The 26642-nt window shown below is 42.7% G+C and overlaps 1 protein-coding gene across 1 annotated transcript in view; it reads right to left on the reverse strand.

The window, feature by feature from the left end:
- Window positions 1-861: 861 nt before the first annotated feature.
- DOCK3 (dedicator of cytokinesis 3) overlaps window positions 862-26642 on the reverse strand; it is a 500037-nt gene continuing 474256 nt past the window's right edge. Inside the window, exons 47-53 of the mRNA XM_031958628.1 lie at window positions 25352-25473; window positions 24214-24352; window positions 23480-23627; window positions 13169-13287; window positions 11902-11989; window positions 5671-5753; window positions 862-4524 (exon numbers count right to left, since the gene is read on the reverse strand). Coding sequence (XP_031814488.1) covers window positions 4009-4524; window positions 5671-5753; window positions 11902-11989; window positions 13169-13287; window positions 23480-23627; window positions 24214-24352; window positions 25352-25473 — 1215 coding nt within the window. The 3' untranslated portion in view covers window positions 862-4008. The remainder of the gene's footprint in view (window positions 4525-5670; window positions 5754-11901; window positions 11990-13168; window positions 13288-23479; window positions 23628-24213; window positions 24353-25351; window positions 25474-26642) is intronic.

A 26642-nucleotide genomic window follows, 5' to 3' on the forward strand; every position in this document is an offset into this window, starting at 1 on the left:
GGTGCCCTGACATGCAAGTAAATTGAATTGAAGTGAGGGAGGGCTGTGCAAGGTCACCTGCTTCACTTTCCTCTCCAGAGCCATTTGGGTCCAGTGGTCAGATAAGAGATCAGGATGACTGAAGATGGCCCTGGATGCAGTGTGACCGTTGACCTTTTTAAATGGGGGCCTCTGGCAATGATTACAGAGAGCAACAAGGACACTCTATTTTCTAAATGCCTTAGGCTCAAGCTGGTGAGACAGGCAGCTCTCAGTTCTCTGACAAGTGTTTAGAATGGTGTTCAGGAAGAAGAAACAGTCTACTTGTTCAGAGAATACCTTCTTCAAAGCACTCCTCCATTTGTCTGGCCAGGCTGGCTGAAAAGATGGCTGAACATTCCACCTCTGCTTTTTTGCAGTTCTTTAACTTTTCTCTCTCTCTCTCTCTCTCTCTCTCTCTGGTGACATGAGTCCTTTTGGCAGTCTGGGGAAGCATATGGATTGACTCCTTTGTCAGAATAAGTAATTGAAGGAAATGCTAAGTTTTAGAAGTTAGTGAAAATAAAAATGTATTTTTTGGTAATTTTTTTCACATTCAAGTTCATATGACCCTAAGTTATATTCATGGGACTCCATGGATAAAAACCTCTCATAAGTGGATCTTCAGGGTCTTAGGATACTCACTCAATGGATTTCTACTTTGGGGAGCCAAAATTGCTCATTCTTTGCTAGAAGCCAGATCTATGTGAAGGGCATTCCTATATTTGATGTCAGGAAGGCTCACTTCAAGACTACTAAAGGAGAATATCTAGAATAACTTGCACCACAAAGACTTTGGAGGAAGCTCCACCAGATCCCAATGAATGTCTCTCTACTCATAGGGTCAATATCAGGTAATCATCTTTAATTTCACATCACAGCAGTAGAGTGAAGAGGGGAAGGAAAGGGAAAAAAAAACCCCAAACAAACCAAATAGGGGATATTTACATCTAAAATTCACATCACTTATTTGTTGGGTCCAGAACATGCTATCACAATATATACAGCAAATACCTTTGAGGACATAGGTACAAATTTTCTTTTTTTTTTCTTTTAACTTTGCTTTCCTGTATTGTTAAGATGATAGGGTTTTTTTGTAGGGTTTTTTTTTTAAAACATGACTACACAAAAGAAGTGGTTAGAGGTTTTCTCATTTTAAATAAGCACAGAATGCCAGAGATTAAAAACACATTTACAGGGCAGAGTACCTGTGAGACATCACAATCTATACATTTTTTGCTCAAATTCCTGTACAAATACATAGCATTCAAATGAAATATATACAAAGATGCCTGACAAAATGAAAATCAAAAGATCATATCATCTTTTCAAAGGAATCTCACCTCTGTTTTCCACAACTTCCCCTCCCCCTCAAACTTGACTGGTTTGCTGATAGGAAGTAGTTTGGGGATGGGTCCTTTTTACCTAGTTAAATCCAGGAAATATAGGGAAAGGAAAACAATCGATCAGTTATCTGATTCTACTACATAGAGCAAGACTAACTGGACCCATTATATACCCTCCATAAATAAATGGAACAGGTAGAAGAACCAAGAGACTCACACCTTTGGTGACTGGCTTATCTTTCCGCCAGACTCCTCTGAGACCAGTCAATTTTCCTCCACCCAAAGATCACCCAACATTCAACCCCAGAATCACCCAAGCCCTGGTGAACACTATCTCAGGAACCCCAGTCAGCCAATGAAACAAAGGCTCGGTCAGAACAACCTTTGTCTCCACCTCTTAATTCCCTGAGAAGTAAGATTGACCTCCTTTTTCAGTCATTAATACAATAAGAAACCTCCTTTTGTTTCTACTCCTTATTCAGCCCTGCTAATGAATGATACTACAAGGGTATTTTTTTTTTTTTAAGAAATTCCCTAACTAGTGCAAACACCTGCACAACAGCCCCTAGCGAAACAAATTTTTCTAAGTCCCTTTCCCTATTCACGAGAGGGAGGTGGTCAGAGGGGAATGGCATTCTTACTGTGAATATGGGTGCTCATTTTGCGAAAAGATGAGTTACAGCAACTGTCTTTTCTGCTTTGAAAGAGGAAGGGATGAGGGTTTAAAAACTAGGCACCAAAAATGCTGGCAGACCACCGGGCCAGGGTCCAGTATAGTCACAAGGAAAAAACAGGGTGGGGTATAGATCTGAGCGCCAATGACACAGAAAGCTTTGCCATAAGCAAAAACACTTTGACTCACACTAATATTAACTTCAGCAAATGAAAGAAACATTTAAAAAAAAGTGTGGTTCATAGACATTGTTATTTTTTTTAAAGTAACTTAGAAGCACCCTGATAAAATACTGTTATACCCGTCCACCCCATTTCCCCAAATATTAAACCAAGAGGAAAACCAGTATCCTGACCTGATTTAAGTTTCTTATATAAAGACACTGTCGTCCACTAGGGCTTACAGAGCTCTGACGTCCTTTCCTAGGCTGGTGAAGCCGTGGAGAACCGTTCTCGGGGCTTGCCCCCCGCAACCGCGACCACTGGGTTGAAACGCCACCCGAAGCCAGCGGCGGAAGGCAGCGGTGTTAGGTGGCTTGGGCTCCTTGGTGATAGGACACCGCCTCACCCTCCTCCCTTTGCCCCCTCGAGTCCCGGGACACCATTGGCCAGAAGGTAATGCCATTTGCTTGGGGACAAGTTTCTGAAGAAGACGAACGTGCACTTCCTAATCCATCCCACCCAGGAGCCGACTGAGCCTGAGTTTCCTTAAGCCTGTTCCAGCAGCCCTGCTGGCTCCCTTTTACACAGAGGTAGTGTTGAAAATCCCTGACTCTGGAGAATGGACTACATTCTAATCGCTTCTGAAAGATGAAAGATTTCCCGGCTGCTGAGACCCAGGGCCGCGGACTTACACCAGGGGGACTTACCAGCGACGGAAGGACCTGGTCGAGGTCAACCCAGTCAGAACCAAGAGCCTTCTGCGCCCAGGAAAGAACCTACCCTTGGGCCACAGCCGGAGCTCGGCTCTCTCCTGAGGAAGGTGGTACGGGAAATCTTTCTTACTCGGTGTATCCCCAGCCCTACTCTCCGATCACTAGACCCTAAGCAACGGCGTTGACAACTGCCCAAGACTGAGCTGGAAGAAGGCTCCGGGGGTGGGGGTAGGATGGGGGGAGTGGGACCTTGGGAGCTACCCAATCCTTGCTGGCCCTGAAGCCAAACTGGGGAGAGGCCCTGCCTCCGAGGGCGAGGAAGGTGGGGAGGAGCCTTAAAAAGGAGCAAATGTTCAGAGCTCAAACTAAGGGAGAGAAAACTAGAGGCGGCGGCAGGGAGGGGCGTTGGGACCGTGGGGCCTTCCGCAGCCCCTGTATGGCTAAGATGTAAAAGTCAGACCAGCAGAGTTGGGCCAGCCTGGGTCAGGCCCAGGAAGCCCCATATGCCAACGTTCCTGGAAGAGCTGATTTGTTTTCTCCTGGTAGCCCCTTTTCTCCTGTCCACAGACCACCTCGAAGTTTGCCATGTGCAGTCACACAATCCCTGAATGTAACCACGAGCTTTTGCGTCTATATAGCAAAGAAAAAGGTCCCTAGTGCAATGACTACTGTGCGTTTCCAATCCCGGAGGGGCCAGTTCGTGGAAGAGGATGTTTCTGCTCCCCTTCTGGTACTGAGATACTCCGATGTGGCTTCTGTTTGTGCAAGTCTCTACGGCTAAAGGTTACTTCCACACGCGGTCCGTGTGGGCTGGCAACTGCAGAAGGAAGAAAGCATCCACTGCACGGAGGGAAAAAGGAAAAGAAAGCTCCAATAAAAAATTGAAGAGTAGAAAATAAACTAAAAATAAAAGCAGCAACACTGCATGCTGGCACCATCTCTGTACACAGGCGAAATGGGAGTTCACTGCAGTAGAATGTATGGAATTGGTTTCTCTCTCCTCTGAGTCCCACACCTTCCTAGTTCCCCTCTGGGCGACTTGCTCCTCAGACCTGGAGTAGTTATACAAGTTCCTCTGCTCGCAGTCTCCTCCTGGTCTACTGCTCACCGAGGCCGTGCTCCCAGGCAACCCTGGCCTGCTCTTCCTTGATGCTTCCCGGCGGCAGGGAGACTTTTCGATGCAGGGGCCTGTGTTTGTTGTCTTCCTCTTCCATCATCAGCATCCCCTCCTCGTGCTCCAGCGGGGGGTGTCGGGAATGGTATGGTTTGGGGGGCAGAGCAGGTGGAGGGTCCATGGGGTCTTGAGGGATCACTCCGCTTGGGGCGGAGTGGCTTCGGCAAGGCTGGGATTTGACCGACTCCAAGACGTCAGGTTCTGAGAGACTGTACCGGACTGGGAGGTAGGGGGTCTCCAGGTCTTCGTCCGTGTTCCACGCCTGGCTGGGGACAGAGTCCATGGTGTCTGTGCGAGGTGGGACCTCTGAAGAATGCCCAAAGTTACTCTCGCTCAAGGAGGACACGCCGCTGCTGGCGCTGCCCGAGAGGGTCGAGTTGCTTCCATCCAATCCAGACTGGGGACTTGTGGGTGATGCAGGGATGGGATGGAGAGGAGACTGTCAGGAAGGAAATAAAAGAGGAGTCAGTAAAGCCTCTAGTCAGGCAGTTCTGCCGGTGGGCTCACCCAGTATGTGTAGGGTGACAAGTTTATTAATAAAGTTTAAAGACATCATCATGGATAATAGCAAACATTTACTGAGATCCTGCCATGTGCAGATGCCGGATTAAATTCCAGAACACTGAGACCATGCTGTCACTTCGAGAAAACCTGGCATTTTTACAAGCTAGACTTGCAAACTGCCAGCAGTCTACCTCTTGCTGGCTACAGTGTAGGGATCAACCAGTGAGATCCACCTCCTTTCTTGTCGCTCTGTCAGGAACTATGGATTCCACCTGTACCATTGGTGTGCCCTTTAGTAGTCTGGCCCTCCGAGCCGCCAGGCAGGGCATTCTGGGGAGAAGACCAGGCCCGTGCTCTTTATGAAACGGGGGCAGAGAAGAAAGGCTCTGTTCTCTAGTCAGACCTCCTTTGCAGGCCCTCCATCCTAGAACATTTTCCCTTCTTTGCCTCTGGGCGTCTCTAGTTCTCTTTAAGGCTCTGTGCTCCCAGAGGCTTTTCCAGATTCCCCAGGAGGAAGGGAGCTGGGTGGTGCAATGGGCAGAGGGCTGGGTCTGGAGTCACAGAGATTCTGAGTCCCAATGTGACCTCGTGGGCTTACTAGTTTTGTGAATCTAGGCAAGCCATTTGACTTCTGCTTGCCCCAGGGTCCTCAGTTGTGAAAACGGTGACAAGAACCGCACTTACCTTGAAGGGTAGTTGTGAGGATCAAATGAAATACTATTTGTGAAGTACACACTACAGTGTTTGGCAAATAGCAGTTGCTATATAAATACTCCTTCCCACTCCTCCCTCCCCTCAGAACTACTTTGTATTCACTTAGTGTATATTTTATTTCTGGACCTAGATACACAAGTTAGGAAGAGCCGAATTCAAATCTAGTCTCAGATACTTAACCAGCTGTGTTCACTTAGTCACTGAAACTCTGCCTCATTTTCTCCTAATCCTTAAAATGGGGATAATAATAGCATCCACCTTGTGGGCAGGATTGCTGTGAGAACAAAATGGGCTAATACCTAAGTACTTAGGTATTATCTCCACTCTCCCAAATTTCCACAGGTGGGATGAGATGCTCCCATGTTACCTTGCGCAGCGTCCGGGCAGGAAGGGCTGGAGGAGCGTCGCCGAGGGGGTGATGGAAAGCGTCAAAGTGGAGAGCGTAGTGTCCTGAAATAAAAGAGAAATTCATTCTCAATAGAGGGATGTCCCTTCAGGATCACAGAGCACTCTGTATGCCACAGAATATTATAATCTAGACCTATCCTGATCAGTAGGAGAGATTGGATGAAGCCTGGGACGCTTTTCCTTCTTTTCTAGTTTTTAGGAAGTTTATGGCTGAGAAAAGGCCCCTCTTCACTTCCCAGTCCTGAGATGGAAGTGCCCCGGCTCACGAAGGCTATGTCTGGAGGCTGTTCTGTTGTCTCAGAGCTGACAAGAAGACTTGGGCAGCAGCAGCGGGGGCTTTCTGCCCCAGCACTGCTGAGAAGTCTGGGCCAGATCACAGGCTGACAGACACCAGGCCTTGGTGACTCAACCAGAATTTCTGTTGCCTTCAGTTCCAAAGTCGCTTGTGGTTGAGGCATCTGCCTAGCTTGCTGCCCTGGCAAACCTACTCCAGCGCACTGGAGTTCTTACCACAGCAGCTGCACTTCTGGGTTTGTCTAATGGTCTGCCGGGGGAAACGGCTCATCTTCTTGGCTGCCCTCCATCTCTTTTCCTGCAGGGAAGCTGCTTGCCTGGGCTGCTCTCAGGGCCCCAGAGCGGGGACTATTTGGGGGACCTTCTGTCAGTTTTCTTACCATGGGGAAGGCTTCGAGGAGGCACTGGCGGGGCCAAGATGCTCCCCACATGGGCAGACAGCAATGGCAGGGCCTCTCGGGTTCCACTGTCCAGGCTCCAGCTACTGGGGGCTGTTGACACAGCTGAAGGATGGAAACAGATGGAATTGGGGTGAGCTTACATTAAGAGATGCACTCAAGGACGGGCTCTTCTCCAGCTGGGAGTTGGCCCCCGGATTTCTGAGGTGGCATTGGGCTGCCTACTGAGATTGCAGACGGTGGCCAGAGAGAAGAAATTTGGCTCAAAGAATGGGATGGCATCCAGGGCTTGTTTTGGGGTTATGAGGACCGGCAACATCCTCAAGTATGGCAACATTTGATATATTTTTAAATGAAGAGCAATTGAGAGAAAGTATGGGGAGGAGCAAGCGGTAGCAATCTAACCCAAGTGGATATTTCCTTCTATTCTGTTCAGAGGAAGAATGCAGGTTTTATGAGAAGATAGGTGCTTTCCACTTTTCTTTCCTCCCAAGAGCAATAGCAATAGATGTTCTTCCTCTTCTAAATCGAGGCTTATGTGGAAATAAAACTTAGGAACCCTGATCCAGAAGGAGCTGATTGCTGTTTTCTAATACCTCTCACCTGTAGCACTGAATAGGGATAAGAAATCTTTATTTCTGCTGGGTAAGGGCTGGCCAAGAAGATGTACTACAGTTGCATTTGCCCTTCAAAATCCCAAAGTGAGCTTCAAAACCGCGCTAACTCCCCATCCCTTGGACTTGGTTTCCCCAAAAAGGCTTTGAGTTCATCAGATATTTTGACAGAAAGAGTCTACAACTTGGTAGTGGCAGCTGAACTCAACACAGAAAGATCCTGCTTTGGATGCTTTTTTGCTCACAGTTTGGTCTAATATTGTCAAATTTTACCAGTCTGTCTAGCCTGGGGCAGTCAAACGGCTGATAATCATGCTAAAATATACAACTCCAGTCAAGTAAAGATAATGAACAACAAGATGCTAATACAGGGTCCAGAGAAAGGTCCTTATGGAGTTTCCCATATGGAATATACATTAGTGGCTTTGAATTTTGGATAGATATCTATTTTGTATCTCGGTTAACGTAATCTTATGAAGACTTACCTCCACCAGAGGCTCTAGAGTTTGCAATTGGCTAACAAGGCCATATTATGTAACCAGGAGCCTGAGAAGTCTACCTTGTGAGGAACAAGGTAGCATGTACTATTCCCTCAACCAAGGTGACACTAGGGAATAGATACGACTGATTCCGCCCATGGTGGTCTCCTTGTTGGGGCTAGACTTCTCCAAGGATGCCAGCAGAAGACAGACCCACAAAGGAGTACAACATACTTCTTTGGATCATGGAAATAATGAGCAGCAAGAAGGATCATGGAAACTATTACTATATAGACAAAGAATCTCAAATGAGCCTAAGGGGTTTGCTGCTTTGACTCCTTACAGAGTAATGAATTCTCTAGTTTGATGGAGTAGAGTGTCAGATGAAATGGGAAGCAGCTTCCTATAGGGACCATCATAACACTGAAGTTCCTGGCTGAGAACTAATTAAAAACTGGCTTAGGAAGACCATGGCTTAGGTATAATTTTTTTTTTAAGAGAGAACAATGAGAAATCCCATTCCTTTCCTTTTTCCTCATCTACACTTAGTTTATCCTCAGCATTTGCTAAGTTGTGTAGCATGCCATCATAGAGGTATCAAGGCAGAGAAGGAAAGATTAAGGTGGGAAGGTCTCAGTCCTACAGCCAGTAATTGGGAGCATCAGAAAACAGGGTTAACTTGGTTTTTTAGTCAGTTGCTTGTGAAATAGCTTGAAAAGCTATTCTAAGGTCTTTGATTAATCACAGGTAAAATTTTTAAGTCTTGTTGGAACATTGATTTTGTGGCTCAGGATCCCAGAAGCAGGCCCTACTTTACATGATCAGAAAAGAACTGCACAAGAATAATAACAAGTACTTGGAAGAAAGAAGGTTGTAATCAGAACTTGGCTAATTTTGAGAACAAGATGGGGAATTACTGGAGTCATTTCATATGGAACTACTGCTTTTTTGTTTGCCTTCTTTTTTCTGTTTGAAGCCTTTTAAACAGCCCGATGGGTCTTTGACACTTGGTACATAAGCTCTAGAACCAGGATGATAAAGGGATTCTATGATGGAACACGTTTTGTTGAGAGATGTAGGGCTAGAACAACTCTGGCATTTCTATTTAGATAAGAGTTGAGTCATAAAAAGGAACACATTTGCTGAAGTTCCTTTGCCTTTGGCCCTGCTAGAACCATGAGGAAGAGAAGTAGAAGCTTCTGGGGAGAGGCAGTGATGAGGAAAAACCTAAACCTGGCAGGAGTAGGTGTGGTAATGGCAGCTGGGCTCCCTGTGAGAAGTGCCCAAGAGAAGCAGAAATCTTGGGAAAGGAGAGTGGTGGTGATAGTGAGGAGAAAAGCATGTCCCCGGGCTTGAAAGTGCAAGACCACCTGAAAAGAGATGATCCTAAAATGGTAAACAAGTGGTAGAGAGGCCCAGGGGCAGGCACTGTGGGTAGTAGCACACATTACTGGGATATGCCCTATTCTTGCCATGAGGCTATAGGACAGGGATCCAGGAACCTTGGGAGACGTGTGTGTGATTTCTTACTGACTGTAATAAAGTTGTATTAAGCTCATGGTAGCCCCAGCTGCTTATAGGAGAAGTAAGCTAAAAACAACCCAAATCCAGATGTTCCCAGGGAAAACTCTGGATGGGGCGTGAATCAGTGAGTATGATTATTGAGAAGCCTCCAAGGTATGAACTCGGGTCCAGAGTATAACTGAATCCAGAGCTGCTTTGAGCCATGGGTTACATTAGAAAGGGAGTGTTGAAAAGTATGTGAAAACTCTTCCTCGACCTGGGCAATGGTGACTGTGGCTTACAGCCATGCACTGAGGACTTCAAGGATGTAAGAGTGAAAAAAAGTTACATCTGAAATGTTCTTTCTGAATAATCATCTCATTTTTTCACCTCAATTATAAATCTCTTTCCATGGAATCACTTGCCATCAGCTCAGTCTCAGTAACTCAGTACCCCCCTTTTCTTCCAGGGTCATGCTAATTAGGCTCGGCAGATGAGATGCCCTTTTCTTACACACTGCCTGAAATCCTGGTTCATCTTGATTGTAGGAGCAGCATACCTTGCATGTAAATTTATCCTCTTCTGAAAGCAGGAAAATCCAGGTATTAATGGTCATGGAAAGTTTTGAGCTCATAGTTTTTCCCCTCTCTGAGGCAGCTGTTTGACCCATTTGGGTTAGCTATGGGGACAATGGATATCCTTTTATACAGGTGTTCCAAGTTGGTGAAAGATGGCTCAGTCTTGGTTCCAAGATAGTCTTCTTGGACTTCATGCTGGACTTTTGACAATCAGGAAGGAAGGCGACTTTTTTAGGGTGACCATCCCAGAGTTTTGAAGCTTTCTCTTCCTTCAAAGAGATGTCCTTTCAAGCTCCAAAATCCAGTAACTATAGATGCACCTCATGGATAGAGGCATTCATGAATTGTTTTTGTTTTTGTTTTACAGCCACACTGATATATCTCCTTTAATTTTATTCAAAGGAACAAGAATAATGATGAGGAAAACAGATGACACTTGTGGAGGTGTGGAAATGAAAATGTGAGGACAATTTTGGAGGGACAAGTGCTGATGGCCCTGGGAAAGAGAAAATCCTGACATTGATGGAGAGAGGAAAAGGAGATGTTAGGGCTTCACATGCTGAGGAAAATATCTGAAGTGCTATGTTGGGAAAATGAGCCATTCAGGTGTCCTCCACCCAAAGATAGGACACCCTTCGTACAGGGCCATCCACGGAAGAAGGCACTAGAAGTATATTAGAGAGAGTTATTTCCAAGCATAATTTACCACATATAATGGGCAATTGAAAACTAGCCTGGTCATTGATTCAGTAATAGAAACACAGCAGAAACAAATTGGATAGCTAGTGTGGATTCCTATAATTTCTCCTTAACCAAACATATTATGAGAAAACTAATGGAGAAGGCACTTTGACCTGGTATATGTTCACAACCAAGGTGAATGCTGAGGGCGGGGGCATCCAGTCTCGGAGGTTATTCTGACTTTGTTGGCTCCTGGGACAATCTTGGTGGTGGTGGTGGGGAAAATCCGTTGAGGGGTAACCTTGAAGCTCCTAGATGAATTTAGGGCTGCCTAGAGGGAAACGACCTGTTCAACTTTCAGAAGTGAGCTGGATACAGATGGCTCTTATCTCTGCCACTCAAATTCAAGCCCCTTACAAACAAGAGAAAATTGAAAAGCACGTGAATGCTTCCTTCCATGATAGGACCTCTTCTGGGTCAAATTTGTAGTTTTGGGGCTAAACCTGAATCCTAGAATGGCCTAATGGAACTTGTAGGGTGTGAAAATGGTTCTGTGGGTCAGTCACTCAATTACTGTGCTCCATGTTGAGCCTGTGCAGGCAATACACAGATTCCCCCCTATTCTCTGCTCTATGTACCTCAAGACTACCTGCAAGGTAGGTTTCAGGGAGAGCTGTTGGTCTTGCAGAGGAAAGATCTTCTGTACACTTTGGGAAGGAGGGGAAGATTATGTGCTGGGTTATTATGATTTGGGGGGATGGGGATAACCCTTGATTGGATTGGTGATAATATATTAGATTCAGAGACTACATAACAGTAAGATGAAGCACAAAAAGCCCATCATTCAAATAGGAGGCTTCTCTTGTGTAAGCGTGCAACAGGGGCTGCAGAATGTGGGAAGGGACCTGGTATAGCAAGTGCTCCTAGGGACAGGTACTTAACTGCAGAGGCAGAAAAGTGAAGTCCCCATTTTCATTTGGCATCAGCCTGGGGACAGTGTGTGGACAGAGGAGTTTAGAAAGTTGAAGAACTAGGAAATTCTCTTTTATAGACAGGCCTTGCTATGCAGCTTTTGATTCCATCTATTTGGTATTCCCTTCAGAAGGTATTCTGAGCTGGGTATGTGGAGGTGGGTGTAACCAGGGAGGCAGGTGCTAAAAATAGGTACTAAGATATAGTGGCAGCTGAGAGATCATTTCCGAGGTCAGGGAGCCACGTAAGCCCAGGGACCAGGAAGGTTAACAAGTCTCAAACTGGAGTTCAGGAGTATATGTTTACACAGCAGTTTTTTTTTTTAAATAATGAAAGCTAGATGCTAGAAATGGGGAGCAAGAAGTGGCAGGGGTCCCCCTGAGAGCTAGACACTCACAATGTGGCAGCTAGAGTCTCTCTGAAGGTTAAGCTGGAGAAATGGGAAGGACTCGAACAAACTCCAACGAGAGCAGTGACACCGGCACGGTTAAATAATGGTTACATATGATGAGGTCTGCACACATTCAGACACATCCACAGCCCACCTTGAGCTGCTCTAAGCATTCAGTGAGTAGCACTTGGTCTGTCAGTATTCTAGCTGATAGAGAGTCCAACCATTCTGGGATGGGAACACATTTAGGAAAAAAGAGAACACGGAGGAGAAAGAATACCTTTTTCAGCAACAGACAGATTAGGGTCACTGCAAGGCTTACAGGGTCCGATCATTTGCTGGAACAAAGCCCGCTGGAAATTGGGAGGCTAAGAGAGGAGGAAAAACCACAGAGAGGTGAATGCCAACAGCCATGATTTGGTGCAGGGCCTTGGACGCCAGGAATCAGGCAGGCTAACATCAAAGTTTTCACCCAGTGAGTTTTGGGGATGTTCTCAAAACACCCCAGAAATACCCTTCCAACCACAGTCAACTCTTAATTATTGGAAAATGGGTGAATGACCGTTGGCCACTTGTCCTCCACTGGCTAGCTGTCCCCAGGCTACCTGGGGAAGGAGTGGCCCTAAAGACTGAGTGTATCCATCACATGCATTGACTACTGAATTTTAAATACCTGCTATGGGCACAGAGAACTGAGTTTTCTCTGTTCTTGATCAAAATAAAATCTAAACCTACCTTAGTTCCATCTATCAGCTTGTTAGGAGGGGAACTGGGAAGGAAACTTGCTTACCCGGTGTCTTACTCTGACTATCAGACTATAAACAGTATGGGAGAGGGAAAAGGAAGTTCTACTTGCAAACTGGGTCTCTTTCACCAGGCAGCCTAGGGGTTGTGCCAAAGGTCTCTGGGACCGCGAAGAAGATTTGCAAGGGAGCAGAGGAGGGATTGATCCACAGTATCTCCTTGTTCAGGTTCTCTGACAGGACAGCTTAGAGATTCACAGTTGACAAAGTGACAACCAAATAAGGGTCAACCAAAACTGCCTAGAACTTTGGACCTCTCATAGTTAAGTTAAAGCTGGCATTTATCTATCACTTTAGGTTTGAAAATGCTTTACACATTATCTCACTTAATCCTAACAACAACCCTGGGAGGTAGGGGATATTATTATCCCCATTTTACAGATGAGGAAATTGAGGTAAATAGAGGCTAAGGGAATTGCCCAGACTCACAAAGTAAGTGTTAAGGCAGGATTTGGCTTCCCAATTTCATGGCCAGTGCTCTATACACTATGCTACTTTCCTGCTTTAATAGTTAAATTCTGAGAACTTTTCCTCAAATATATCATGCAGGAAGATTGCAAATATTAACTAGTTCTACAAAGACCAGAAAGAGAGAATGGTACAGGTGGGCTGCTGTTTAGAAGTTCATAACAGGAAAGAGTAAAGGTAATGGCTCCCTTGGCATCTGCCTGGAACCTGCCTGCCCCCCTACACAGAGCCATGCGCATGCCCCCAAAGTGCAGGAGGAAAGGCGAGCCCCACTACCTGTCCGTGCTCCATGAGTGCCGCGGGATACATGGCGCTGCTTGGGCGGTCCCTGTGAGCGGGCAGCAGCATCATCAGCTCCCGAGAGTGTCGGTACTTATCTGGCAGAGAGGGAGAGCCTGTAACCAAGCGAGAACAATCACGCACAGATGACAAACCACACACGAGAGGGTCCCAAGGAAGCCAAGCATCCCAGGGGCCTTGACAACTCTCCTGGGTCTCAAGGGAGGATGCTCTTCTTGGGAAAAAACATGAGGAATGAAATGAGTCATGGCACCAGGTGCTAACTGGGAGCCCAGCTGGCCACCACGGCAACAGATAACACAATTTAGGTCTGGGATGAGGGTCCCAACCCTGGCCAGCTGATCGCGTTCTCCATCACCAGAAAGAGAAAGCTGGCCTGGAGGCAGGTTCAGTGGGAAATCTGGGTTCTGGGGCTGCTGATGGATTGTGTCAGGGGCACACAGGAGGGGCACAGAGTGGGTCCACAGAGACAGTATATGACGAGAAAATCATACAAAGAAATGGAAAGACACTTAGACCACACATTCACATGTTCTTTTAACCTTTAAAAACAATGCTTCCCACATACCTGGTTCAAAGAACCCTGACCTTGGGTTCCAGCCCCTCCGGATTCTGACCCTGACCACAGGGCCTGAGTTGCTACCTGCTTCAACTCCTTGAGTGTTCTGGGATCCCCGGGCAAAGATGTGGGGAAGTTTGTTTTAGCATCACACCCATTAGCAGTATCTAGTGCTGGGCCTGGCATGTTTATAAATTTGATTTATTGCTTCAGCGCTTCCAAGTCAATGAAATCATGATACCGATCTGAGAGCTCTGGGCTTTGAAAATATGCTTTACTGTTTACTTGGCTCCCGATCGTAAACTCTGAAGAAAAGACTTTTTTCTGCTCCTCTTGCTAAGCTCCCTAGCCACAGCATCAATTCCCTGGAGCCACCGGCCTTCGATGTTAAGTAATAGCTCCGAGGGAGGCCTGGGAATGCCATGCTCAGTAAGGCAGGCACGATTCTCACTGGTTCATGTTTCTTGAGCAGACACAGGTATGCTACCTGAGAATCATTCTCCCCAGGGAAAGCACAAAAAATAAATGCTGTTACAAGTAACTGATTAGCTTTTCCTGAAATCAGCCTGCTATGGACAGCCTCTCCAATGCTCTGAATGGATAATATAACTGGAGGTACACACAGAGCAATTATCGAGGTGCCTGTTACCTGGGGTTCTCCTTAGAAACCACCCGTAAGTGTTAGTTCGGACTGAATGGACCAGCCTCCCCGGAGATAAGATTTGGCTGAATGAAGCCATTCCACCTGCGCTTGGCTGTTTGCCCTGAGTAAATCCGAGTGCCAGCCCTACCCTACGAAGATGGATGGGGAGCTGCTTCTTTCCCTTGGCACCCTAAGGCCAATACAGAACAGCTTGTGTTCCTTCTTTAGCTGATAGCTGAAATCTGGGGTTGCTGTGGGCAAAGTATTTTCTGCGGGGGCACTCTGCCTCTGAAACTCACTGTTCAAGCTTTCCTTTGGTTGAGAATACAATTTGTTAACTGAATTTAGCTTATGATTGGTCCTTCCTAATCAATTTCTTCTAATCATCCTTAAGAAATTTCTCATCTTTTTTTTGTGTGTGAAAGCTCAGTTTTTTGAGCGAGTAGCTTTTTTTTTTTTTAAAGAGTAGAACAGGAGATAATATTAATGACAAAATTATTTGTGCAAATCAATGTGTTTGAACTTCAATACCTGTTTTAGGTTTTTGTTTTTTTTCCCCTATTCACCTTTTCTGAGAGGGTGATGTTTACAAACTGATTTTCAGAAATTTGGATAGTAATTGATACTATTTCATTTTAATCTATTCCATTATTTCCATTTAGAACTTATTCCCTGAGAACAGAGAAATCTTGGAGAAATTAGAAAGCCCACAGAATTCTTACAGCGTCTTCTTGACCAGAAACTTAGGGCTTCCAAAGTATTATTTCCTGGATATCTGTGTTCTCTGCTCATCTCAAAGGCAGACAAACTGGGCACAGAAGGAAAAATTTGGGGTCAAATCTTGAAAGAAAACTAAGATGGTCAACTGTGAATGTTACTACAGCTAAGGAATTTTGTGGTGGGTGAACAGAAACTTTCAAATTTTGGCCAAGGAAGATGAGTAGCCAAGTGGACAGAGAATATAAGGACTTAAGTCCAGGGACTTGTGTTCTGCTCTGAGTTAGGTTAGAGAGCTGGAGAAAGCATTGACTTTGTGAGTTCTATCAATGTCCCTAATTTAGTACTTTCATCAATGATGCATTTGTTCCTTGAAAACACTGAGCATCTTTTATTTTTCCCTTCATTTCTTCTCTTCCATGGTTACACCTATCATTTTTCCCCAAACAAATGTTTTACAGACAGAAGGGAATGTTAAATTTCCAGAAATGACTTTATGCTGAATAGGGGCTTAACTAAAACCAGAATTGTAGTTAATTGATTCTTTGCACCAATAAAGATTTTATTCAGCTAGGCTATTTACCTAGATAAAAATCAAAGATAAAGTAAAATCTATTTAAGAACTTGGAAATTGGTCTTCATAAGTTTGTCCACCAGAGGAGGCTATTGGCTTAAGTTTTGCTTAAAAAACCTCATTCTTTTGATTTCCAAAGCAAGAAGAAACCAGCTTGGAGGACTGAGTTGGTGATTCTGGGGACAGATGACCACAGAAAAGGAATGATTAGAAATCCCAGGTCCTTCTTGTATGTATATTGTATTAAAGAGATTATTGAAGATACTAGGCATCCCAGGGGGCTTTGCATGTGACTACCCAAATGGAGGATTCTTCTCATTCTTAGCTTGTTAAAAGCTTTGCTATTTCTCTCTTGACCATAAAGACTTTTGATCAGATTTCTTTTGCGTCAATTTTTTTTTGTATCATTTAGAGACTCTAAGGCTCTGGCTCTTTTCTCTTCATTATGAATCACTCAGCTTCACAGACCCTACTGGCTGAGTTCTCTCCTCTGCCGGCCTTCAAAATGACCCTATCTTCTGATTCCCTTTGCTCCCAATGCCCAGCCCTCCAGAAAGCCCTGGCTACTACACAAAACTATTAATGTTTCACAGAAGCTCATCCTAATTGAAGACTATGAACTCTGGAAGACTGTTTTAATAACTTTGAGCAAGAAGAAGTTGGTACCATTATTGACAGTCCCCACTTAGTCAAGCAGCTCAGTCTCTGACACATGAGAAAAACAGGGAATGGTGCCTTTAAAAGGTCTTTAAAATGTGCTAATTAATTTTAAAAGGCGCCAATCCTAGAACCAGACACAATGTTGGTATCCAATGAGGGTATGAAGGACTTGGTCTTGTTCCTGAAACTTGTCAGGCCTTGATTAGCTTTGCTTGGAATTAATTCTACCAAATGAAGCCAATCTAGGGGATCTTTTGTCCTTAGCTCATGGGAAGGTAGTATGGTATAGTCAACCCAGGAGAAAGTCCTAACCATTAAGCTTACGAGCTGTGGGACCTTGGGCAATGCACAGGTTGCAGGTCCGCTCTTCCCCCAAGCTTTCCCCTCTCTCCATCTCACCTACCTGGTACCTGTTCACCTCAGATCCCCTTCATATCTCAGCTTTACAACCACCTTCTACAGAAGACTCTTCCTGATCCTGCCAGCTGTTTGTACCTTATCTTCTCTAAGCTTATTACTTCATTTATTTTGTATGTGCTTATATATGCCCTTTTTCCTTATATAGAAGGTAAGATTCTTGAGAGCAGGGACTGCGTGGGTTTGTCTCTGTATGTTCAATGCCTACCCCAGTTCCTGGAACATAGTGGGTGCTTAATAAATATTTGCTAATTAAGTTATCTCGCTAAACCCAGGTTTCTTTGTCTATGAAATGGAGATAATATGTATCACTTAGCTTATAGGTTCATTAGGAGGAAAATAAGCCTTAAAGCTCTTTAGAAATGGGAGTTTATTATTATCTGGATACCACTCCAATTTATTTCCATAATTCAACAGTCACAAAGTCACTTAGATTGGAATTAAGGTGACTACTTTCAAATTAAGGAGATATAAGTTGCTTAGTTTTGCTTTAAAAAAATCACAATAAAAACAACTGGATGGTTGAGGGTAGAGTCTCTGCTTTATCTATTTCCATATATCCTCAATGCTCCGCATAGTATGCACTCATCACCTATCAGAAATGAATTTAGTTTAAAGATGCTTTTCCTTTGCCTGCTTTTTCTTTTTCTTTCCAAAAGACCTTTCCAAAGCATTTCCTTCACATAGAAGGACTGCAGTGAGATTTGGAAAGGCTGAACATAACCTTGGGTAGACAGATTATCTTCTTAAGAATTGGCAGAACTAGTGATGAAAATATCTGTCTGGTATAGTTTAATATGTTGTAAGTGCTGAACTCAACTTTTTGCTCAGCAGATGATTTATCAAGGTTTTCTTCTTTTTGAACTGAAAATTAACTTTTTGTTTCACCATATTTCTTCTTCATACTCAACATGTTCCCTTCTCTGTGTCCAGAGTTTCCAAACAGCTATGGATCATAGGATGAAATTAAATCCAACAAACATTTGTCAGATCATAGAACAACAGATTCAGGAATGAAAGGGATCTTAGAAGCCAACTAGTTCAATCTTACTTAACAGATAAGGAAACAGGTCCAGAGAGATGAAACAACATTTTCACAGTCACAAAGGTGGTAAATGTACCAGAGCTGAAATCAGGACCAGGTTTTTGATTTTGAAGCCAGAACTTTTTCCAGTATATCATGCTAAAGGTATGGATCTGCTTTGTCCAATTAGCCATCTTTAAGTGTAAAAAAATATTTCCATGAATTCTTCAGTTTCTCCTTTGTATTTTGTCATCTGTGACTTCCTGGCATGGTGATGGATTATTTCTGTTTCAATCTCCCCTCCTCCCCAGTCTGGACCTCTTTGCCTATGGTTTTATTCCCCAGCCCAGTGACAACTATGGCACTCCTGCCTTCCTTGTTTCTGGCATCAGATCTGGATTCAGGTAAGAGGAGAAGTTCTGTAAGTGAAATGAAGACTGCGGGATGAATATGAGTTTTTTCACATATTCCATGCTGACCTTATCATCTTCCCTCTAAAACCTGCCCCTCTTAACTTCTCCATTTGAGAATGAGAGAAGCTCAGAATGAAAAGGGAAGACATTTAATTTCTTGAGTTGATACCTCACTATTCTTCCATTAATCTGGCTGGACTCCTCACAGTGGTTGTTCTAAGCTTTTTTTTTTTTTTTTCTCCTCAGGCTTCTTATGATGTGACCTTCCCCCACCCTTACAGCTAAGGACTTAATTTTGTACTGCACTGGGAAAAAATGAACACTCTGTTGACATTATTTTCCATTCTCTCCTCTTCTACTCTGGTCTCCAATAAAGAGATGGCTTTTCTCTTCACCTTGATTCCATATCCTTCCTCTTAACTGTCTTGTGCTCTTTTCTCTAAATTTTCTTGTTTTAAAATAATTTTAATAGTATGTTATTTTTCCATTACATGTAAAGATGGTTTTTAACATTCATTTTTGTAAGGTTTTGAGTTCTAATTTTTTCTCTCTTCCTCCAGCAAGCAATCTGATATAGGTTATACATGTACAATCATTTTTAACATATTTCCATATGAATCATGTTGGGAAAGAAAAATCAAAACAAAAAGGAAAAACCAGGGGAAAGCAAAACAAAACAAAACAAAAAAGGTGAAAATAGTATGCTTCGATCCTCATTCAGTCTCCATAATTCTTTCTCTGGATGAGGATGACATTTTCCACTTAAAGTCTATTGGAATTGCCTTGGATCATTGTATTGCTGAGGATAGTTAAGTCTGTCATAGTTGATCATGATACAATGTTGCTGTTACTATGTACTAGGTACATAGGAGTACTAGGTACTCCTGGTTCTGCTTGCTTCATTCAGCATCATTTCATGTAAATCTTTCCAGGCTTTTCTGAAACCAGTCTACACATTTTCTTTTGCTACCCTCCTAAGATACCTCAGACTTAATTGTTATCTTAACAGTGACCCTTAGATCTCTCTAGTCCTAGGTTCCCTCCTGAGCTTCATTCTTACATCATCAACTGCTTATAGACAATTCAAGCTAGATGTCCCACAGGCAATTCCAGTTCATTGTGTCTAAAACAGAACACATCCTTTCCCTCTAAATGCACCTCTCTTTTAAACTGTCTTATTCCATCCATGGGGTATTCCTCTCTTAGTTACCCAGAATCACAATTACAATATCATCCTTTAGTACTAACTTAACCCATATATCCAGTAAGTGGCCAAATTCTGTTTCTATCTCCATGCTACTTTTTGCAAGTTTTCCCTTCTTCCCTCCATACTACTCAAATAGCCCCATAGTTTCTTTGACTGAAATTTCTCTGAACCTCAAGCCATTTTACAGACAACTGCCAAAGCGATTTTTCCTATGTCTGTTCATTTGATTCCCCTACTCCATAAGCTGTAGTAGCTCCCCTATCTCCTGGAGGATCAATTATAACTCCTGTAGCACTTTCACATACCGGCCCCATCCAACCTCTTAGTTTTATTATACGTTATTCCTTGACATGTACATTATAATCCAGCCAAAATGAAATTCTTTCTGTTCCTCACAGGACACTCCATTTCCCATCTCTATGTAGTTACAGAAACTGCCCCCATATCTCTGGAAGTTCATGAACTTCCTTCTCGCCTCTGGTCTGTGTTATTTCTACCTACCTATTTTTCATCAAGGATCAGCCCAAGTGTAATTTCCCACATGAAGCCCTTCCTGATCCTCCAGCTGCTAGTGCTAACTCTTTAAAATTACTTTATATCTACTTATACATGTATATGTTTTATCACCTTGCTAGACCATGGCTTCCTTTGGATTAGGCTCTATACAGTGTTCAGCACATAAGTGCTTGTTAAATGTTCAGTGACTGATTGACTGAAAACCTCAAAATCCTTTCTGATTCTTTACTCTCTTTCACTCTCATTTAACAGTTGTTAAGTCTTGTCTATTCTAACTCTGCAACATCTTTGCTATCTTTCCCTTTCTCTCCATGTCTATTAGCACAACTCCAATCCAGATCTTCATTCTTCCATCACCTGTACTATTATAAAAGCTTCCTAACGTAGTCCTCTCTGTAGTTTTTCACCTTTCCTAAACATCTTTCAGATAACTGCCAGAGTAATCCATGTTATGTACAATCATGCCCTGTTGTTCCTCTATTTAACTCCTTAGCCTGACATCTAAGGCCCTTCACGAGTGACTTAAACCTATCATAACAACAACATTCATCATCATCCTTTACTGATATTTTACTTTGTGACCTCAATGTTTCAGCCAGGCTGGATAGCTGGTTGTGATCTTATCCTGTCCTTTTCATCCTCCAGGTCTTTGTACTTTCTGTCTCCCATATGCAGTGGGTATAATGGCCCTCCCTCACCCCTCTCTCTGTCTACTGACATCTTTTTCCTCTTTATGACCTAGTTGCAGTGGAACATGAAGGACATAATTTCTTTATGAATCGTTTTTCCATCCATCCAATTAGAAACTGAGATTCATCTAATGTAATATAAAGTCATTATAAAAAAGCCTTTTTCCCCCTTTCTCGATTCATTTGGCTTGAGTTCTGTTCACTTAATCATTTACTAATAACTATTATAATTATTTGAACATATGTTTCCTTCCTAATAGACTATAAGCCCTCAAAAGCAAGGCCTATGCCAGCATCTAGTTCATTCTTTTCTCTCATTCCTTTCACAGTCAAACTCATAGAAAGGATTGTCTACAACCAAATGCCTCCATTTATCAACCCAAGCTCATTTCTCCATCCCTTGGAATCTGGTTTCTGACTTTATGCTCGACAGAAACGATTCTCTCAAAGGTTCCCCATGATCTCTTACCTTGAACAGCTTTTTTCTATATATTTGATCTCTTTGAACACTACTTTTGGACATTACTGCTAACCCCCTTTTCCCTCAGAATCTTTCTTCCCTTGGCTACATGGTTTTAGGGTCTTTTGGTTTTCTTCCTGACAGTTTCAATCAGCCTTTGCTGGTTATCATCCTTTTCTTCTTTACCAAGTAGAGGTATCTAGGCTGGGCTCCCTTTTCTTTTCTCTTTGTTCTTTCCATTGGTGATCTTATTACTTCCCATAGATTCTATGATTTCTATGCATCTAATTCTCAAATTTAAATATTTAGCCCTGACTGCGTTGGAACTCAGGTTTGATATTTTCAATCGCTGGTTGGACAGTTTGATCTGTATATTCTGAAGGTATCTCAGGATCCAGATGTTTAAAATGGAACTCATTCTCTCTCAAATCCATCTCTCTCATCTTTTTGTCAATCTTCAAATACAATCAATTGCCATTAATTGTGCCTCTACAGTCATTTTCTCATCTGCCCCTTTACAGCCACTCACATCCTAGCCTTTCATCCTACTTCAGGTCCTCATCACTTCTCATCTAGGATATTGCGATAAGTTTCTCTGATTCCATTCTCCCCTCTTTACAGTACATCTTCCACAGCTGCCTGGTACGTAGTAGGCACTTAATAAACACAAGTTGATTAATATCTGGAAAATTGACACTCAATAAACAAAGATGACCATTCATTTCCCTGTACTAAAAAACCAAACCAAAACAAAACCCCAAACCAAAATTTTCATTGGATTCCTATTTCTTCTAGGGCTTGTGTTTCTCAGCTTTGTGTTTCAAGCCCCTCATAACCTAATTTCCAATTACTAATCCAGCCACATTTCATATTACTTCCCTTCATGCACTCTGTTTCAGTCAAATTAGCCTTTGATAGCTGCTTGCCATGTACAACCTGGATATTCACAATGTTCTCTCATTTCTATGCTTTTGCATGAATCACTTCTTATGTCTAGAAGGTATTTTCTTCTAACTTCCACCTAATAGATTCTCTAGCTTCTTTCAAAGCATACCTCAGATGCCATGTCTGACAAGGTTTTTTCTCATCATCCCAGTTATTAGCAATTTCTTCCTCTTGCAATTACTTTGTGTATCTTTACTTAACATGTTGTATACATATATCCCTCCAGTAGAATATAAATTTTTTTGGGTAGTGACTGTGTTGTCTTTGTATTTCTAGGCTTTAGAATACATGGTCAGTTTGTTGAATTTAAATGAAATTATTAAAATCTTGTTAGGCTTATGGATGTCAAAATTTACTGCAACTACTTTACTGTTTATTTTAACTACTGCTATTTTTCATAATAATTTTAAATGAAGAAGAATAATTCTCTCTTTAGTTTGAAATCATTTTCTCCTAATCTGTAGGTCAAATCACATTACTCTATTCATTTCTATTGCCTGGTCTGCTGACCCCCTCAGGGATATATCTTGCTTACTCTGACTAATTTTCATTTCTTTGTAGATGTTTCCATAAAAAGGTCAGGGAATTAAACTTACTTATGGGATCTAGCATCAGAATGTGAAGGAGAGCTGATTCTCAGACAGAATATTCATTTAATTAAATAAAAAATTGAGTCGTATTTGGCCAAGTAAACAGTCTTATGTAGCTGTCCTTCAGAGATAAGCTATTCTGAATTCAAGAAAGTCCTAAGCACTTGGTAACATTTTCTCCATTTAGTTTTAGCCTTAATTTTGCTTCCCAAACTTCATCTTCTCAAGACAGATGTCTCACTTGTTTTAATTCTGCTCTTTCTTGTGAAACATAGAATATTAAGGCTGGGAGAGTTGTTAGGGGTCATTTAATCTCTCAATCTTTATTTAATTGATGAGAAAACAAAGATGCAGAGCTTTGAGGTGACCTATCCAAGGTCACACAGCTAAAAAATAGCAGAGCTGGCATTTTGAACTTGTCTCTTGAATTTAATCCCAGGACTATTTTCATGACACTAAAGTTAAAGTTGGCAGACAGCTGAGTTTGCCATTAGTCTAGGCTGCAGAAGTGCTGAAATCTCTTCTCTTACATGACTCTGATCTGAATATCTGGCTAGTTCATGTGGCTCTATATCACTCACAGCAATTCAAAGAAGGGTTTGAAGCCAGCATATCATGCAAAATCACAGAATTTCAGAATTGGACATTCTATGTTCCTAGCTAGAAGAGAGCTTTCCTTTTATGGTTGAGGGAATGGGACTCCACTAAGCTTGAGATAGGATCCCAGAAACTTTTTAGTGCTTAAAAACCAATTCATCTCTGAAAGTCAAAATGAATATAATTCAAATCCCAAGCTTATCTTAACAGCACAGCCATAGAAATCAGAAGACTTGTAGAATACTGCTTTCCTGGCTACTCTCCTTATTCACTTACCTCGGGCACTAGGTGGGGCAGAATTCATCATTTGGGATGGGGCTGAGTGGGTAGAGCTCAGACTGGAGGAAGAAGGGCTGGCCTGGGATGAGGATAAAACAGACACGTTGGTGATTGAGCCCTGGTACCTGGTATTGGGATAAGTGAGCTGTAGGAAGGAGAGAAAGTAGCAAGAAAGAAAACTGAGAAATGGGAACTTTCCCACTAAGTTTCTACTTAACAACATATTCATCTTCCTCCATTTTGAAGGGGGACCTCCAGGCTCGCTCTATCTCATCTGGGCCAGTATGGAAGAAGAATGTTACTATATAAGAGAAGTCCAGTTTGTCTAGTGCACATCCACAAACAAGAGGGGAAATGACTCATTCTACTCAGGGGAGTCCTTTTCCTACTTATGATGCTCACGGTACAAGTAAAAGCAATGAAGCTTGTAAAAATGCCGTCATGAAAGGAGATCTAGCAGAGATTTGTCACCAGTGTGATTGCAGCCAAGATTAAAGTTGGCCAGAAGTCAGAGCCTTGCTTCTTAGGGAAGAAGGACTGATGGAACGGACCTATGGATGTTGTGGGAAAGGAAGCCTGCATATTTTCTCTTTGGTCAGTAATTTAGAGACTGGAAAGCTGAGGAATGGATGTCTTTTCTATGGGATCAGTACTGAAGACAGAGGGATGCAGAACAGAATAAAGGCTCTTAGGTATCCTATACATTTCCCTTGGCTGCATTATGGTGCTACCTGCATGTGATGGTACATGTCCTCAGGAACCTCTCCCATGGAGCCATCAGGCAGAATCACCATGTTCCCTGTTTCACTGGATGCATGAGAGGAGAGAGAGGATGATGAATGGCGGCCTGATCCCATCAAGTTCATTGGGCTACAATTGAGAGCAACAACAGGAAAGAGTTATGGTATTTATTTACGTAATATCAATAGAATATATTTATATGCATATTATATTATATATATTTCAATGACCAGATTTGAATCTACACATGGAAGGGAATGTTTAAGTCACATATTTTTAGAGTGAAATATAAATAATTTCCTCATCAGTTAATTATCTCCATGGCAGAAGTCTCCAATCAAATGCAACTACCTGGCAAATAGAAGACTGACAGCTAATCTGACCTTCATATGTGGGACATTACTGGCAGGGAATCTCATAATATCAAGTAAGCGCTACCTTCACCCTGTTGACCAAATTTTATGCCAGCAGAGCCTTCATTGATGGAGATGAAGGATAGGTCACCTGCTGAAGAAAAATCTAGTAATCTTGTTCTCTGGCTATAAGCCAGGCACTGTTCACATTTGGCCACTGGACAAGGAGGGCCACGCCTCATTTGCCAAATATGGCAGATGGCGGCCTTTCATTTCTCATAAGTCAGGGAACATTTCTTGCTGTGGGCAAGATTCTGAAAAATGAGAACATAGGAGGTCTTATGGGGGTGAGTTATGTGTGGGCCTCTCACAAGATAGGTGGGAACAAGATACCCAACAATTTGCCTTTGGAAATCCTTAGTCTATCCAAGCTTTTTCCTTGTGGCTTAGGCCCTACTGACACTGCTCCTTTTACGGCCATCCTTTATTCTTTAGAAATCTCCAAAACAGCTTGGAGTCTTTTATCGTGGTGAAGGCCTTCTAGGCCCAGGGAAGCCAGCCACACTCAGACTTTACTCCTCATGAGGTGGACTCCAGTTTACTGATTACATTTATTAGCCCTGGCACCCAGTCCAATACTGGCAGGGGCTGTTTGGAATTTTGTATAAGTAATGGACCTTCCTGGGTCAAGGAGACTCTGCAGAATTCCCATTTTTGGGTTTTAGAAGTCAATCCTTTGGGCATGAGGAAAGGTTTTTCACTCTAGATCCCATACCTGTGACGATGCATCATCTTGATGGTTTCTGGGCTCATTGGGCTGTGGGATACCAGAACAGTCCCTCGGGTTGTATTAGTGCCAGAACATGATGGACTCAGTTTATCCAAACCAGGAAACTCCTGTGAACAAAGGGATCACTAAACATCACTGGGTTGAGGTGTGTGAGAGAGGAGATGAGGGTTGTGGTGTGTGTGTGTATATCAGGATTTAATAAGGGTGAAAGCTTTTAAGAAGTATATTTTGTTGGTTGACAATCAACTACTTTCCCTAAAAAACAAATCCCTTTATGCCCACTTAACTATAATGTGAGTTGAATATTAAGCACGGAATAAGTTGGATATCAATAATTCATCAAGAATCACTTATTTATTAAATAGCTCCTAAACAAGGTGGAAGGACAGGGTTAAAAAGATCATTGTATGAACTGTCTTTTAAATGAAATACTTTCCCTGAGTTGAGCTGTCTGATGACACAGTCATTAGGGTGGAAGAATAGAAACTCTCTGTCAGTAAATTGAAAAATAGCACAGTTTTATTTTCACATAATTAAATTCTTATTAAGATCCCAGACAACTTGGCAAGAAGGACTGACTGCAAAGTCTATTGGGGACTACACATTTGTTTCACATTTCTGCTGTAGTTATGGAACTAATTTCCTCTTGATTGTCTGGATTCATTTCTGTGCCCAATATCAGTCCATTTTCTGGAGGTACAGACATTTAACCTCTTATCAAGAATAGGACAAGTGGCAAACAGTGCTACCCATGAATAAAGGGGATGGCTCTCCTAATCTTGCAGCTTAAGGAATTCATATCATTATAATTGCTTTTAGAGGCAAGTGGCCATAAGTATTTCTGCATCAGAGGCTGTTTTATGCAGATTATAAGCAAACAAGTTCCTTCTTCCTCCTGCCACACTGATTTTAAGCATATGAGAAATTCACGTCTTACATGAGAGACTGTTTTCTATTTAAGGAAATCTTTGTGTAGATCCAGTTGTCTCAGATCTACTTTTGAGAAAGTTCCTGCCCTCTTTTGCCCAAGATAATAGATGTGACATGGAAAAAGCAAAACCCACAAATACTTAGAGATAGACTTTGTCTGGATTTTTTTCAAGTAAAACCATCTCTAGTTCTTTTGGCTGGTGACTATTGTATGAAATGGCCTCTTGTGCTTTCATCATCCTGGCTCTCTTCTTGATCCTTCAAAAAGCATAGTGACGTACTCTGGTTTGTCTGCGTCTTTCCTCAATAGTGTCTAGTACTGAACACAATATATGGTCTAACAAGG

Source organism: Sarcophilus harrisii, chromosome 1 (genome assembly GCF_902635505.1).
Source record: "Sarcophilus harrisii chromosome 1, mSarHar1.11, whole genome shotgun sequence".
Classification (NCBI taxonomy): domain Eukaryota; kingdom Metazoa; phylum Chordata; class Mammalia; order Dasyuromorphia; family Dasyuridae; genus Sarcophilus; species Sarcophilus harrisii.